At 56.7% G+C, this 15,319-nt stretch overlaps 1 protein-coding gene across 1 annotated transcript in view; it reads right to left on the bottom strand.

The window, feature by feature from the left end:
* CACNA1I (calcium voltage-gated channel subunit alpha1 I) overlaps positions 1 to 15,319 on the bottom strand; it is a 119,621-nt gene that overhangs the window by 6,324 nt on the left and 97,978 nt on the right. The window contains exons 22-32 of the mRNA XM_025399228.1: positions 15,155 to 15,280; positions 12,474 to 12,563; positions 9,817 to 10,009; positions 9,103 to 9,254; positions 7,750 to 7,859; positions 6,981 to 7,114; positions 6,036 to 6,106; positions 2,658 to 2,736; positions 1,964 to 2,085; positions 651 to 989; positions 227 to 373 (exon numbers count right to left, since the gene is read on the bottom strand). Of these exons, the coding sequence (XP_025255013.1) occupies positions 227 to 373; positions 651 to 989; positions 1,964 to 2,085; positions 2,658 to 2,736; positions 6,036 to 6,106; positions 6,981 to 7,114; positions 7,750 to 7,859; positions 9,103 to 9,254; positions 9,817 to 10,009; positions 12,474 to 12,563; positions 15,155 to 15,280 (1,563 nt within the window). The remainder of the gene's footprint in view (positions 1 to 226; positions 374 to 650; positions 990 to 1,963; positions 2,086 to 2,657; positions 2,737 to 6,035; positions 6,107 to 6,980; positions 7,115 to 7,749; positions 7,860 to 9,102; positions 9,255 to 9,816; positions 10,010 to 12,473; positions 12,564 to 15,154; positions 15,281 to 15,319) is intronic.

Genomic DNA, 15,319 nt, shown 5'->3' on the forward strand with positions numbered 1-15,319 from the left:
TGTGCGGCACGGTGCTGGGGTCAGTAGCTGCAGCCACCACACCACAGGCCCACACCTGGCCCTGGCTCAGGGAGCCAATCTGCCCAGGCCATGGAAGCTACGTGTGCCCACACTGACCCAGCCTGGTCTCTATGGCCCAGAGCCAGGCTCTGCCCTCGGGCAGGCCCCCCACCAGGCTTCGTGCTGCCCCTGCCACAAGGGGCTGGGCCTCCCGGGCTGCCATTACCTCTTGCTTGTCGTGGTGACATTTCTTGCAGCCGGCGGGTGAGGAGTAGTGGTGGAAGATGGAGCCCGAGAGGTTGTCGATGATGGTCAGCTCCCCCTCCAAGGAGTCCTTGATGATTAAAGAGACGCTGTCCAGCCACAGGTTCTCCTAGGCGGACGGGGACGGGGTGGGGACAGGCGGGATTATCAGCCGGGTCCCGGGTCTGCGGGGTGGGCAGGACACAGCTGCCCTCCCGGTTGGTTCTCTGTGCCCATGGCCTGGGACCGACCCCCTCATCACAGGGTCACCCCTTCTATGGAGCTGAGCAGGGTGGGGCCCAGAAAGACAGAGGTCTCTGTGCAAGGCCTCCCTGGCCCCGCTGCCCATCTAGCCCTGCAGTGCCCCCCTCTCTGGCGACCCTCGCGCCGCTCCAGCCCCTGCCCACCTGGGCAGGCGAGTAGCAGCGCCGGCACAAGCCGCCCTCGGCGTCGCCCCCGCCGCCCGCCCCTCCCGGCCCTCGGCCAGGGGCGCCCGGGGAGCCAGCAGGCAGCCTCGGGCCGGGGCCCAGGCTGTGGGCCATCTCCAGCTCGAGCTCGGCATCCATCTCGGCGTCCTCCTGCGCCTCCTTATTGCTGTCGTCCAGGTGCTTCATGAGCACAGCCACCACCACGTTGATGAGCACGAACTGCGCGGTGAGCACGAAGCTCACGAAGTACAGTGGCGACACAAACTGCAGGCTGCTCAGGCAGCTGCGCTCATCATGGGTGCAGTCCCGCAGCGTGTCCTGCGTGGTGGGGAGGGCGGAGAGGACGAGGGCTGCTGGAGGCAGAGGCCAGCCCAGGGCCACGCGTGGAGGCAGCAAGACCGAGATTCAACCCCTGAGATGGCCCTGGCTGCCCTGCCCCACTCTGCCTTGTGGCGGCATCTGCCTGCCTCAGCTTCAGCTAAGTCCCCGCATGGACAGACGATGGCCTAGCACCCTCTCCTCCTTTCTTGCTCCCACCCACGTCACCCTCCCCACAGCTGGCCTGCTTCCCTGGGACACAGTCAGGCCTGAGAAGGGGCATCTGGGGCTTCCTTCATGGGCATCTGGGGAGTAGGGTGCATTCGGGACCATATGTCCTTCCTTTCTGGTTTTTCAGCTCAACCCCCACCCACAAAGCCCAAGAAGACTCCACCACCTTCCCACCCTGGGCCGAGGAGAGTGGCCACCTCTCCTAGCCCCCGGCTTCCTACCCCCTTGCTGGGGGACTGGGGGCTCTGCAGGGTGGGGGTGAGAGGTAGAACAGGCCTATCACTGCCCTCTCCACCTTAGGGCCCCGGAACCGAGGCCTCACCCCTGTCCTCTAGGAGCCCCTCCCTGCCCTTCCCAGCCCAGCCTAGGTTGCAGCCCAGTCTAGGGAGCCTCTGCCGGGTGACCTGGTCAGTGCGGCAGTCACTAGGGGGCCTGGCCCTGGCCTTCGGGCCTGCCTGGGCCCCAGGTACCCCCTGGAACCGGGTGGAGTTGTCTCCCCTAGAATCTGAGCCCCAATCTTAGGCAACACTGGGGGATGGGACAGTGGTAGACAAGGGGCCTGTTATGGCTCAGCTCTCCCCACTGTGCTGGTCCCGGGCAGGCCCCTCCATTCCTCCGTGCCCTGCATGCCCCCCCCCTTGTGCAGTGGGGCCCTGGGTGGGCAGAGCCCTGAGCAGCAGGACCAGCATCCTCACTGTCCCAGCATCTGGCTGATTTCTCCACCCCAGCCCACCCGGGAGTACCTTCATGATCCCGTTCCAGTTGTCACCCGTGGAGACCTGGAAGAGCGTGAGGAAGGCCATGCCGAAGTTCTCGAAGGTGGCATGCCGGCTCATGCCCTCGCATGGGTTCTCATCGTTGCAGACTGGAAGCGGGGAGGAGGTCAGCCCTGCCCGATGGCAAAGCACCTGCGGGGCTCACCCTGACCCAGTGCCTCCCACCTTGCCTCAACCCTCATCACACTCCAGGAGGGGCGTGCAGACTGTGCCCAGCCCACAGATAAACTGAGGCTCGGGGAGATGGCACATGAGCTGGGGCTCAGGTTTGGGTGAGTCTAGTTCTGTCCCCGACCAAAGAATGGGTTTCTGAGAAAGAGGATGAAATGGGGTGAGGGCCAGCCCGTCAGGGAACCCTGCTTTCCAGAGCCATCCCGGTGCAGGGCAGAGCTCAGCAAGTGCTCTGTTGCCCTCTGCCCCCACCCTGGCCTCTCCATTTGCTGGGGCGGTGCTGGCTCAAGACAGGCACCAACACAAGACAGGCAACCACTACAGGGGTAGGGAGGGCAGGTTCCCTGGGAGACCAGACAGGTGGGGGCCCTGCTGTAGGCATCTCCTCAATACAAAGACCCTGATGTGATGGGCTGGGGTTCCCTGCTCCACCAAGTCATCCTGCAGCCCCGCTGCACCCCACCACAGGCCTGCTCTGGGAGTCACTCACCCAGCTTCCCGAAGAGCTCCACCCCAAGGGCAGCATAGATGAAGAAGAGCAGCATGAAGAGGAGGCCCAGGTTGCCCACCTGCGGGAAGACAGGTGAGGCCGGGTGGGACTGGGGAATGGGTGAGGGCGCACCAGGCCTGGGAAGGGTGGAGGCTGGGGCGGTGGGGGTGGGCAGCCTGAGGGTCAGAGCAGCTGTAACGTTCCCCCAGGCTGTGTGTCCACGTCTGCCACCCCACAGGACCTGGAGGGCAGGCTGGTTCCAGCACAGGGCTCAGAATAACAAGAAAACACTTGTGCCGCCTTTACCACAAGCCGCCCCGTTTCCAGCACTTGAGGTTAATGAGCTCACTTCCTCCGCACAATAATCCATGAACTATCTTTTATCCCCATTCTTCAGATGAAGAAGGAGACAGACTGAGAGGTGACATCACTTGTCCAGAAGCACACAGCTAGTAACTGGTAGGACAGGAGTCCAGACCCAGCAGGCTGGCCCCAGGATCTGTGCACACAACCTGTGCTACACACCTTGTGTGGCTACCAAGGTTGAATGGATGGATGAATGAAGGGAAGGGAGAGGGCAGGAAGTCTCAACACTAACATTAGCTCCTCTACGAAACCACCGAAACACACTTGTCCCTGTCACTATCATCTGCTGGTCTGGGAAATCTTCAAGAACAGGAACACAGCTGCATGAGGTCAGATTTGCCTCCTCGGGCCAGCACGAGGCCTGGCCATAGAGAGGAGGGAAGGCAGGAATCACGCAGGCCCGTGGACCCCAGAGGGCTCTGTAAACCCAGCCACCCCTGTCCCACAGCTCCTGTGGGAGAAAGCGTCCCAGATTCCAGACCTAGGTCAAATCTATCCATGCACTGGAGACCACCTTTAACTCATGCTATGGATAAGATAAGGCTCAACCACATTCTTGCCCTAGAAATGAAATCTCTCTTAGAACCCTCAGAAGGCCTGCGTGAAGAGAATCAGAAGACGTTCACATTAACTGCTGAAAAGTAAACCCCGTTAATCACCACTCCTCAAGTTTCTCCTCTCCACTCCAAAGAAGGGTTTCCTGGCCAGCCGTTCTGCACTGCTAGTGGCTAATTAAATGATGTTCCCTTCATTAATAAAACAAGCACTTACTGAGCGCCTGTGAGGCAAACTGTAAAGCCCTAACCGCTGAGAAGGATCTGGCGTGGTCGAGGCCCTAGGAAATCAGCTTTGTGCTCTGAGCAGGCCGGGGCTGGCAGGGTCTCTTAACCAGGATTGCCTTCAGCTTTTCTCCATCCCCTCCCCACTGTCAGCATCTCAGAGCCGGTAGGGTTACGGCAGCCTCCTCACCAGCTTCCCTGCCTCCAGCGTCTTCCTCCAATCCACTCTCCTCCCAGCCGCCAGAGCCACCTTCTCAAAAGCAGCTCTGGCTGCAACCTCCCTTGTCTAGAACCCTCCTGTGGCACCCACTGCCTGCAAGATAAAGCCCGATTTTGCTTCCCTGGCATTGAAAGTGTGTTGTGACCTGGCCCCCAGGGACCCCCTCCCAGCCTGATCTTCCAACCCCACACACTCCAGCCACACAGAAAACAGCCCCACAGTGCCCTGGCATATTATTTTCCCTCTGCAGGAAGGACCCTCTGTCTTTGCTTGGAAAATGCCTCCTCCCCACCCCTCAAAGCCCAGTCCATGGGTTACCTCCCCTGAGAAGCCTTCTCTGATGCCTCCTCCCTCTTCTTGGGGCAGAGCCTGGTAGGGAGAGGCTGAAGTTTCATTTTCCGAGCACTTTACATAGAATCGAGGAAATGGACAATGTCCATGCAACAGCATGAGCAACAGCAAATGGATTTTGAGGGGTCAGCACCATTTCATGGCCAGCAGCACTCGGCACATGCTGCGTCTAAAGTGCTGATGCACTTGTAATGACTACCATGGGTCTCCTGCTGGAAGCTGGGAGGTCCTGAACATCTCCATATGCCGTGCCCCATGCCAGCTCCGCGCTGGATTTGGGAGTCATGATAGGACTGCCCAGGGCTCAGAGCATGGGGAGGGGAGTGGGAGCAAGGAGGCCAGGGAGGCCAAGCCACACACCTGCCATCCCCATCCCTAGCAGCCTCTTACAAGGCACTTCCCATGAACCAGGCTTCTGAAGTGCTTCATAAGCTTTAACCATCTGAAACTTCACCGCTGCCCTTTGAAATAAGCACTTGAGGGAGCGATGCTTCACCACCATCCTCATTTCACAGGCAAAGAAACTGAGGCACGAAAAGCTAAGTTGCATGCCCAGGGCCCAGACTTTGCTCTCAGGCATTATGGCCCAAGTCGGGGTTCCAATCTACTTCTTGTCTGCACAGCCTGCAGCCCAGCATCACTCCCATCTCCCATGGGACAAAGTCCCCTGAAGGAATTTAGTGTTAGGAAAAACCACGTCTCTGAATGAATGTCCTTGCTTTCCATCCAGACCATGCCACTTTCCCTTTACACCGAGGCTGCTGGGAAGCTCACACCAAACTCAGGAACAGAACTCACCCATGTCCTTAGCCCCACTCCCCGAAAGAATTAGCTCTGCTTCCACCTTCCCTGGGCCATTAATCTTGTATCCTCATTTTTACTGTACAGTATCTGTGCCTTGTATTTTAAGGTGTCTAAAGTTCCTGATGACTCGATGAATCATAATGAATAAATAAATGTGCCTGAGGGTCATCACAGCAGAGGCCACCCTTAGGGGAGGGGGAAGAAGAGCCTCAAGCAGTCCAGACAGCAAGGGAGGGAAGGACTGGGATTGCAGAATTCCCAGGAGGATGAAAAAGATGCCCTCTGTGGCCCTGATCACATCTCCCTTTTCACTAACCACGGGGTGGGGGTAAAGTAACTTCCCTAACTTCTGAGATCCCCACCTGGGTCAGTGTCTCATGCTGCCCCTCCTGGAATGCCATCTCGGAACTTCCCCATCCACACTGCCACCTTCTTCTGCCAAGCCACCCTTGGAAGTCAAGCTCAAAGGTCCCCTTTTCTAGGCTGCCTTCCCTGATCTCCCCAGGGAGTGTCTGGCAGTCTTCTCTCCCTGGAGCATGCTGGAGGTCCCTCCCCACATCTCCCTGAAGTATCCATCTCCCTCCACCAGCCTGGGGCAATCAAGGGCACGATGTGGACCCTGAGTGCATGCGCAGGGCTGGACACAGAGTGTCGCTGGCAACCACGTGGTGAAGCCGGAAAAAAGAGGCAGAAAGGGACCCTTTCTGCCTGTCAGCCCTCGGCTCAAAATGCATCCCCAGAGACAGCATCTGCCCTGGCTCTGGCAGATGTGAGAAGGAATATCAGGGCCTTCATGCCCCAGGGCCCAGCCTGACACCAATGACCCCTAGTAGGGCTGCCAGAAAGAGTGGCTCTTACCTGGGGCAAAGCTTGCACCACCGTGTCCAGCAGGGCCCGCATCCCTGTGGCCATCTTCAACAGCTTCAGCACTGTGGGCGAGACCCAGCCCCGCCCACTCAGCCCCGGGCCGGTGGGGACATGTATGTGCACGCATGTGTGCACATGCGTCAACTCGGTAAAAGAGCACATGAAGGCACGTGCAAGCAGAGTCCAGCTCTCAGACGCCACATTACAAGAATGTGGGTGCAGCCACAGGGTGAGTGGGGCATGCACAAAAACATGTGGACATAAGGCGTGGGCGTCACTGTAAAACAGCCCCCGAGGATAGGGCATTCTCATGGGAACTGAGGTCTATGAAGTGTGTGAATGAGTGTGCCATGAACTGTCACAGGCACAAAGGACCAGCGTGAGTGGCCACATCTCTTCCCTTCCCCTCTCGATAAAGAGGACTCTGGCATCACTCGCTGAGTTTCTGGCAGGCAGAAGAGCAAGAGGCACCTGGGCTCGCCCTGAGGCAGGAGGCTTTTAAGTGTGGGAACTACCTTGAGGGGAGGAGAAGGGTCTCTGAAGACCGTACGTCCCAGTCACTGTGTTTGAGAAACGCCAGTGAGGACCTGGAGGTGTTTCACATCTTCCCAGTTGGACTGGGTTCCTTGCATCACACTCTGAGACTGGACCCCATGGGTCATGATATTATAAGGAAGTGGGAGTGTGTATCCATGTGTGCTATGCCAAGCTGTCTGTGTGCTGGGGGAGGTGTGTGCACACAGAGGGTGCATGCGTGTGTGCTGGCTGTGTGCCTCCTGGCTCCTGCTCACCCCTGCTCAGCAAGGAGCCTACCATGCCCACGAACTCCTGCCCCCACCTCTCCCCACCCCACTCCTGTGTGCTCTCATCAGGCAATGAGGAGTCTCATCCTGCCCCTGTTTGCCCCCGTTTCCTGTCCCACCCCTTGCCCCTCACCTCGGGCGATGCGCAGAACCCTCATGATGCGGATGATGGTGGGGTTGATGGGCAGGGCCGCATTAATCTCTATTTCCTCCAGTGTGATGCCCATGACTGACAGTAGCACAATGGCCAGGTCCAGCTGGTTCCATCTGCTCAGCCGTGCATGGGAGGGTAGGAGCGGGCATGAGGAGGATCCCTCTGGTTCAGACACATCTTAGTAGGGGAGCCTCCCAAGTCCTCAACCTTCTATTGTGGCCCATTGGGCTGTGTGGCTGCCTTCCCTTACTAGCGCCTCCTAACGCCACTGGGTCCAGTCCTGTCTCTGCTCCCCATAGCCATCACTTCCTCAAGCAAGGGGCTGATCAGAATAAACATCTCTGGCCTCCTGCAGGAGAGGAGGCATGGACTGTGACTTCCAGGTCTAACCTTGAGCTGGCTGCTCCCTCTGTCTGGCCTTAGGCTAATCCACCAACTTCTTTGAGCCTCACTATTCCCTTCAAAAAGGAGTATTAGCATGAGGCAGACCCTGCTCTGCCTATAGGGTAGAAACAACCTACCAAAGATGAACTGAGAAGGGCCAAGTAGAATACCCTGCACCCATCAGATGATGCCATAATCATTTCTTGTTCAGAGCTATAAGCAGCAGCTGGGACGCCTGTCCATCAGTGCCTAGATGCTTACTGGTTCCCCTCTTCAGGCTGCTCCAGACTTCCCTAAGGGTCAGGACTGCTTCCTCATCCTACAGTCTACCCTATTACTGCCCTAACCCAGCCTGGCCACTCACCGGTCCTTGAAGAAGCGCCTCAGACCAAATGCCACCAGCTTCAGCACAGCCTCCAGCACAAACACAGTGGTGAACATATAGTTGCAGTACTTGAGGGCTGTCTCCAGGGACTATGGGGGAACAAAGAGAAGCATGATCCAGGGCACATGACCAGCTCCAGAACCTTCCTCCACTCAGAAAGTCTCTGCCTTTTAAGGAGAGAATTTAGTCCATTTACTTTTAGCGTAATTATTTATATGCTGCTTTTATTCTTTCCATCTTAATGTGTGCTATTTATTTTATGTTGTTATTCCTTCTGTTTCCTTTTTCCTATTTGTGTGTATCTGGTCCAGTTGGTACCTTTGGAGGCAATATAGGGTATTAATGAAGAGCTACGGAGCCAGACTGCCTACATTTGAATCCTGGCTTAGTGCTCACTCCAAATTCACCATATGATCTTGAGTAAGTCATTTCATCTTAGAAAGCTGCTATGAAAATTAAATGAGCTAATAATTCAGTGCTGGACACAGAACAATACTTGGTAAATGTAAACCATTATTCTTCCATTTTTTTCCTGTTAATTTGGAAGTTCTATAATTATTGTTTCATTTTGCCAATGGTTATCTTTCTTTTTCCTGCATTCATAATATTCCTCTCCCATCATTTGAAATAAGGTATTAATTCCACACCTGGAAGCTCTGCTTCCCTCTTCTTCCCCTCCAACTCCAACAGGGTTTTTAGAATGGACTTGCTTCTCACATGCCCCTCACATACCCGGTCTGCAACAAGCTGGGAAATGGTCATCCTCATCCACCACCAGTGTTTGCCTGAAATGGTCCTTCCACCCTTTGCATAGTCTCCATATGCCCAGGTAGTAATGGAGGCTACATGGTAGGCTTTGAATGCAAATCTAAGTTCCAGACCTGGTTCCACTACCTATGGCTGAGTAATTTTGGCAGCATATTTAAGCTCTCTCAGCCTCAGGTTCCTCACCTATAAAATCTGGACAAATGATTCCCCCTGCCAGCCTTAGGATTGCTGAGGATTAAAGAGTTCATACATGTAGTGTGCCTTGCAAAGAGTCAATATTTAACACACCACAGTCATTGCTACCCATGTGCAAACCACGGACCAAATGTTGCCTCCCTGACCCACCTTCCCTCTGACCCTTCCTTTCCAGACCCTGAGCTTCCTGAGGGCAAGCTTGTCCGGCACCTCCTCCCATTGCAGTGCCCAGCATAGAGCCCAGCATGGAGGGGCTGCTCACATCCTGCTATCAGCTAACCCCTTCCCTACCCTATCCCTGGGGTGGGGTCCTGCTGAGACCCCACCCTCACCTTGTAACCTTGGGCTGGGAGGCAGACCAGGGCTCACCGTGGGCTGATTGTAGTGCTCCAGGGACATGGTGACCACGTTGAGGCAGATGATGAAGGTGATGAAGATGTCCAGGTAGTGGCTGGTGCACATAGAGTGGATGAGTAGTCGGGTGTGACAATAGGTGGCATAGTAGGGCAGCCGCTGGGCCTCTGCAGGTGGTGCAGGGGGAGTGGCACAGACCACAGAGGGTTGGGGTCAAGGGAAAGGGCACAGAGCACAAAGGACAGAAATGTGGAGGAAACGGGGCGGGGGGGCAAGGAGGAAGATGTTGATCCACCCCAGGCCCTGGAATCAGTGTTAGATCTCCACCCAGCCAAAGCACCATGACAGAAACTGTGGGGAAGGGTGACAAAGAAGGCAGGACATTCATTCTCTCCATCTACCCCAAATGAGCTTGTGGCAGGAGCTCTGGGCCTGCCTGCAGGGAGGGCAGGTTTCCCATGGCCCAGGGAGCCCAGGCTCTGCCTTTGCCCTATGCGTGGACTGAACCCCCAACAGCCTCACTCAGGTTGGCAGTGGTGTCAGCCATTGGACACTGATGGAGCTCAGATCCCCTGGACAGAAAGATGCTGGGAGAAGTGACTGAGCCCTGGACACAGGGGCTGTATCATTTGTTTCCTTCCAGCTCCGAAGGCTCAGGATGCTGGGGTCAGGTCCAGGCAGAGGGGCCTAGAGCTGGGTGGCCCACACCCTCCACAGGCACCCACTCACTCCGGCGCTTCTTCTCCAGGCGCCGCAGCCGCTTCTCCTCCCGCCGCCGTGCCTCTTCAGCCTCCTGGTGCTGCCGGCACTTGTGGAAGTTCTCCACCACGACACCCACAAACATGTTGAGCACGAAGAAGCTGACGATGAGCAGGAAGGAGATGAAGTACAGCAGCATCCAGGGGTTGTGGTTGGTCACAGGCTGCAGGGGAGTCAGAGAGGGCTGAGGAGGCTGATCAGGCCCTACAGGGCCATGGGGAAGTGCCCAACCTGGCTGAGCCTCCATGGAGTGGGGATGTGTTGAGCCTGCCTCCAGGAAGGCAGCTGTGAGGTCTAAATGAGGCAGCAGGTAAGAAGTAAATACCCTGAGCATGACACAATATGGTCCTCAGCCAAGAAAGCCACCTCTCCCTCTCTGCTTAGCGGCTGCCTCCTGGAAATGTCTGTCTTCTTCCTCTCATTCACCTATCCATTCATTCACCTATGCATGCATGCATCCATCCATCTACCTTTCCTTCCACTCACTCACCCATCCATCCACCACCCATCCACTCATCCATCCATCCACCCACCCATCTATCCACCCATCCATCCACCCACTTGCCCATCCATGCATCCACCCATCCATCTACCCACCAGCCAGCCAGCCAGCCACCCATTCATCTATCTACCCATCCATCCATCCACCCACCCATCCATCCATTCACCCATCCATGCATCCACCCATCCATCCACCCACCAGCCAACCAGCCAGCCAGCCATTCATCTATCTACCCATCCATCCATCCACCCATCCATCCACCCACCCACCCATTCACCCACCCATCCACCTACCCATCCATCCATTCACCCATCCATGCATCCACCCATCCATCTACCCACCAGCCAACCAGCCAGCCAGCCATTCATCTATCTACCCATCCATCCATCCACCCATCCATCCACCCACCCACCCATTCACCCACCCATCCACCTACCCATCCATCCATTCACCCATCCATGCATCCACCCATCCATCTACCCACCAGCCAACCAGCCAGCCAGCCATTCATCTATCTACCCATCCATTCATCTACCCACCCATCCACCCACCCACCCATCCACCCATTCATCCACCCACCCATCCATCCATGCATCCACCCATCCATCCACCCACTCATCCATCAATCTATCCATCCATCCATTCACCCATCCACCCATCCACTCACCCATTCATTCACTCACTCACCCATCCATCCATCCACCCAGCCATCCATCCACCCATCCATCCATCTACCCATCCACCCATTCATTCATCCATTCACCCACCCATCCATCCATCGACCCATCCACTCACCCATTCATCCACTCACTCACCCATGCACCCATCGACCCATCGACCTACCCATCCATCCATCCACCCATCCACTCACCCACCCATTCGCCCATCCATTCACCTACCCATCCACTCACCCATGTATCCATCCATCCATCCATCCATCCATCCATCCATCCATCAATCCACCTATTCACCACCCACCCATTCTCCCACCCAGCCAGCCAGCCACCCCTCCATCGATACCTCCATCCATCCACTTTTTCACCCATCCAGAAATAAGGCAGAAAACAAGGTGGCCAGCAGAGAGGAAAACTTGGATGCACAGATTCCTTGGTGGAATCCATGTATGCATGTGCATGCGTGCACTGGCAGGGGTGAGGAGACAGAGCAGACAAGGAAATAGAGGAAGATGCAGCCAAGCATTCTCATTCCTCCCACCCAATACCGCCACCCCCACATCCAGCTCCAGAGTCTTACTGGGTGGGACCCATGAAGCCAAGAGCCAGGGGTCCATTACCAACCTGGGAGTTGCACACAGCCCTGCCTCCACCACTGAGTGGGCCCTGTCTTGAGCTAGAGAATCTTTCTGTTTCTTCTCCCAGTGACTCCCTCAGTCTGAACACAGCCGACCTTGGTCAGCCACACATCTTGCCTAAAGTCCCTACCTAGACCCAGAGGGACCCCTGCTCCCCAGGGGTCTCGGAAGCCAAGGCTGAGTCTCTTCCCTGACCTCCTCCACCCAATCCCCCTCCCAAATCCGTCTTCACTCAGCAGCCCTCAGGAGGCTGCACTGACAAGCAGACCTAACAAGCAGGGACACCACTCTTCCTGTTAGCCCCTCACTGGCTCTCTCTGCCCTCAGAATAAACTTTTGCCCCTTGTCATTGCACACTCGGGGGCTTGCAGACCACCTAGCCCTACCTGCCTCCTCTCCCCATCTCCTGCCTCTCATTTTCTACTCCTAGCCCCCAACTCCCAATTCCCTGAACACATCACACTCTCACCCTCTCTGTTCCTCTGCCAGCTGGCTCAGCCCCTCTTCTCTGCCTGCACTTGGTTTTCTACCCACCAGGGTCTGTGCCCCTCCAGGCAGGAGCAGCTCAGATGCCTCTCCACACAGAGCAGGGGGGATTTGCCAAAGCAAATGTAACAATGATTTATGCTACCCAAGGAGTGGCTCTAATGGTGAAGATTCAGGCCAGGATGTGAGGGGTGGGCTGTGCTGACAGTGGGGAGACACTGGGGCTGTAGGTCTCGCTGGTACCAGTTTCAAATTCAAACCACTGGGCCCCAAGGACACCATGTCCCTCCCAGCATCAAGGCTTGACCTGGTCCCAGCTACACCCACCTGCTGGTCCACAGCGACAGCATCCAGTCCATTGTACATGATGTTCACCCAACCATCCTTGGATGCCAGGACAAAGAGGGACATCAGAGCCTGGGAGACATGGGGAAGGGGAATGCAGGAGTGAGGAGTGTGAGTGATGCCAGCTGCAGCCACCCTTCCTCAGCTCTCTATTCTTCTGCCCCTGGGAGACAGAGGGACAAAGAGGTCTTCTCCATGTGACAGAGCTGTGCCCTCATCCAACAAACCTTTCCTAAGGAGGTACTATGTGCCTGCAACATACTCTTTTTTTTTTTTTTTTTTTTGAGACGGAGTCTGGCTCCGTTGCCCGGGCTGGGGTGCAGTGGCCGGATCTCAGCTCACTGCAAGCTCCGCCCCCAGGTTTACGCCATTCTCCTGCCTCAGCCTCCCGAGTAGCTGGGACTACAGGCGCCCACCACCGCGCCCGGCTAGTTTTTTGTATTTTTTAGTAGAGACGGGGTTTCACCGTGTTCGCCAGGATGGTCTCGATATCCTGACCTCGTGATCCGCCCGTCTCGGCCTCCCAAAGTGCTGGGATTACAGGCTTGAGCCACCGCGCCCGGCCAACATACTCTTGTAGTTGCTGTTACAGAAGAAAAAGCGCTGGACCCACAGTCCTGGGTTTTGGTCTCAGCTCTGAAATCATCCAGCTGTGTGATCTTGGGCAAAAAAAATTCATGAACTCCTGTCCCCTCACCCACAGAATGGAGCTAACAAATACCTTTCTGGCAGGTGTGCTGGGAGGGCCAACTGAGGCTCAACCAGACGGTCCCTGCCATCCTTACTCCAGGGGGTAAGACACGTTTGCCCTAGCATCTGAAAACAGGAGCTCATGAGAGGCGTCAGGAACCCTGGGTCAGAGCCCAGGCCGTGCCACTCACTGGCTATGTGATTTGAGGCAAGTTCCTCGATGTCTCTGGACCCATTTCCTCATCGGTAAAATGGCAATAATTCCTCTCCCTGGTTTGTAAAATTTTGAAAAGGAGGTGGTCCCCAGAACACAGCCACCCAAGGCTCCCACAGAGATGGCAGATCAGCATCCTCATGTCCCTTCAGTGAGGTCACATCTGGTTCTGCAGCACCGGCACCCAGCACAGAACCTTGCATACAGCAGGTGCTCAGTAAAGGTTCTCTGAACTGAACTTGAGCACAGCCTCCTGTGCCATCCTTTCACCAGTAGTTAGTAGGTTCACAAAGGGTCCCATTTCACCAGAAACTGCCCGGAGGTCACATATCCTACTCAGGAAGCCCTCTCCCCAGGGCAGAGGTGGTCACACCCCGCTCTGTGCTCCTGCCACTGTGGGCCAGGACATGCGGTTCTGGAATGAGTCTCTGGCCCCGCACTGGCCCCTCCTTCCCACCATCCAGATCACAGACCCCTCCTCTTCTCTTTCCAGGTGGGAACGGTGCCGAAGGTGTCCAGAAAGTGTTCACACCCAGGAGCAGGGAGGGCAGAGGAAGCCCCCCTGCCAAGGGCACAGGAGGCTCCTGCATTCCAAGGACCTGCCATCACTGTCCCTGTTGACAGATGAGGACACTGGAACAGAGGGTCTGGCACTTGTCTGAGGGCACACAGCTGGTAAGGGCCACTGAGGAGTCAGAGGCTGCAGGCCAGGCCGGAACCCTCCAGGTGGCTCCGAGTGCTGAGAACACCCCATGAGGGATTCCAGAAGAGCCTGGTGCCAGGTAGACCCAGAAATGCTCCAAAGGGGCGGGGCTGGCACTGGGGCAGGGCCCATAGGTGAAGGGGGTCAGGAGCATGGGCACAAAAGGCCTCTGGCGAGCTCCCCCTCAACTTCCTAAGACATCTTTTCTCCAGATGGGCAGGGGTAGTGACTGTCACGGTTCCCGACACCCTTTCCCTGGGCACTCACTGCCCCTCCAAGGCCTTGTGGCTCCCCTCTGAGGTGCCACTGGGGGGCAAGCCCTCCAGGGGGATCTAGCTGGAGACTGCCCATCAGCCAGCGGGGACGAGGGCCTGGAGCCTGCTCCTTCCTGTGTGCCCTGGGGCAAGGCACGCCTGCGAGTGGACATACCTGGCCTCCTGGGCAGGCCCTGGAGAAATGAGAGCAGGGAAGGGGAGGCAGCCAGCCAAGGGGTCTCACCTGGGGCACTGCCCAGATGGGTCACGCCTGGCAGGCCCCCAGGAGAGGAAACCAAGGGGAAAGCAGACACCAGGCAGGGGTGTGCCTGTCGACAGAGCAGACAGCAGTGGGTGGGTGACAGGAGAGGGAACCACCCCGGGACCGCAGCCTGCCTGGCAGGCTGTAACATTTCCATTTCATAGATGAGGAAACTGAGACTCAGGGAGGCCACACCTACAGAAAGTGGCAGAGCTGGATTCACCTCCAGGACTGCTTGATTCTCAAACTCCTGTCAGGGGCCCCTGGGTCGGGGGTGGGAGCCAAGAACCAATGTTCACAAAGCACCTACTAAGTGAAGGCGTTTGCTGGGCACTCTGCACACAGACTCTCTGAGCCTCGTCCCACCTGAGAGGTGAGTGCTACCCTTACCCATTTTGCAGAAGAGGAAACTGAGGCTTGGAGAGGAGAAGTCAGTGTCAGTCCTGGCAGTGCAAGACTGAAGCCAGGTCTGTGATTCCCAGAGCCACTGGCATCCAAGAGAGGGGAGGGTCTGATCAGGGCTAGGAGGGCGGTGCTCACCTGGCCCAGGTTGTCGAAGTTGTATTTGTGATGGACCCAGCGGTAGTTGGCGGCCATGCAGTCCGAGCGGTTGGTGATGTTGCGTGTGTCCACGCCCAGACAGTGGTAGAACTTGCCCTTGAAGAGCTGGGGAAAGGGGGCAAAGTTGGTGCTCTCACGGGTGAG

This window comes from Theropithecus gelada, chromosome 10 (assembly GCF_003255815.1).
Source record: "Theropithecus gelada isolate Dixy chromosome 10, Tgel_1.0, whole genome shotgun sequence".
Lineage (NCBI taxonomy): Eukaryota > Metazoa > Chordata > Mammalia > Primates > Cercopithecidae > Theropithecus > Theropithecus gelada.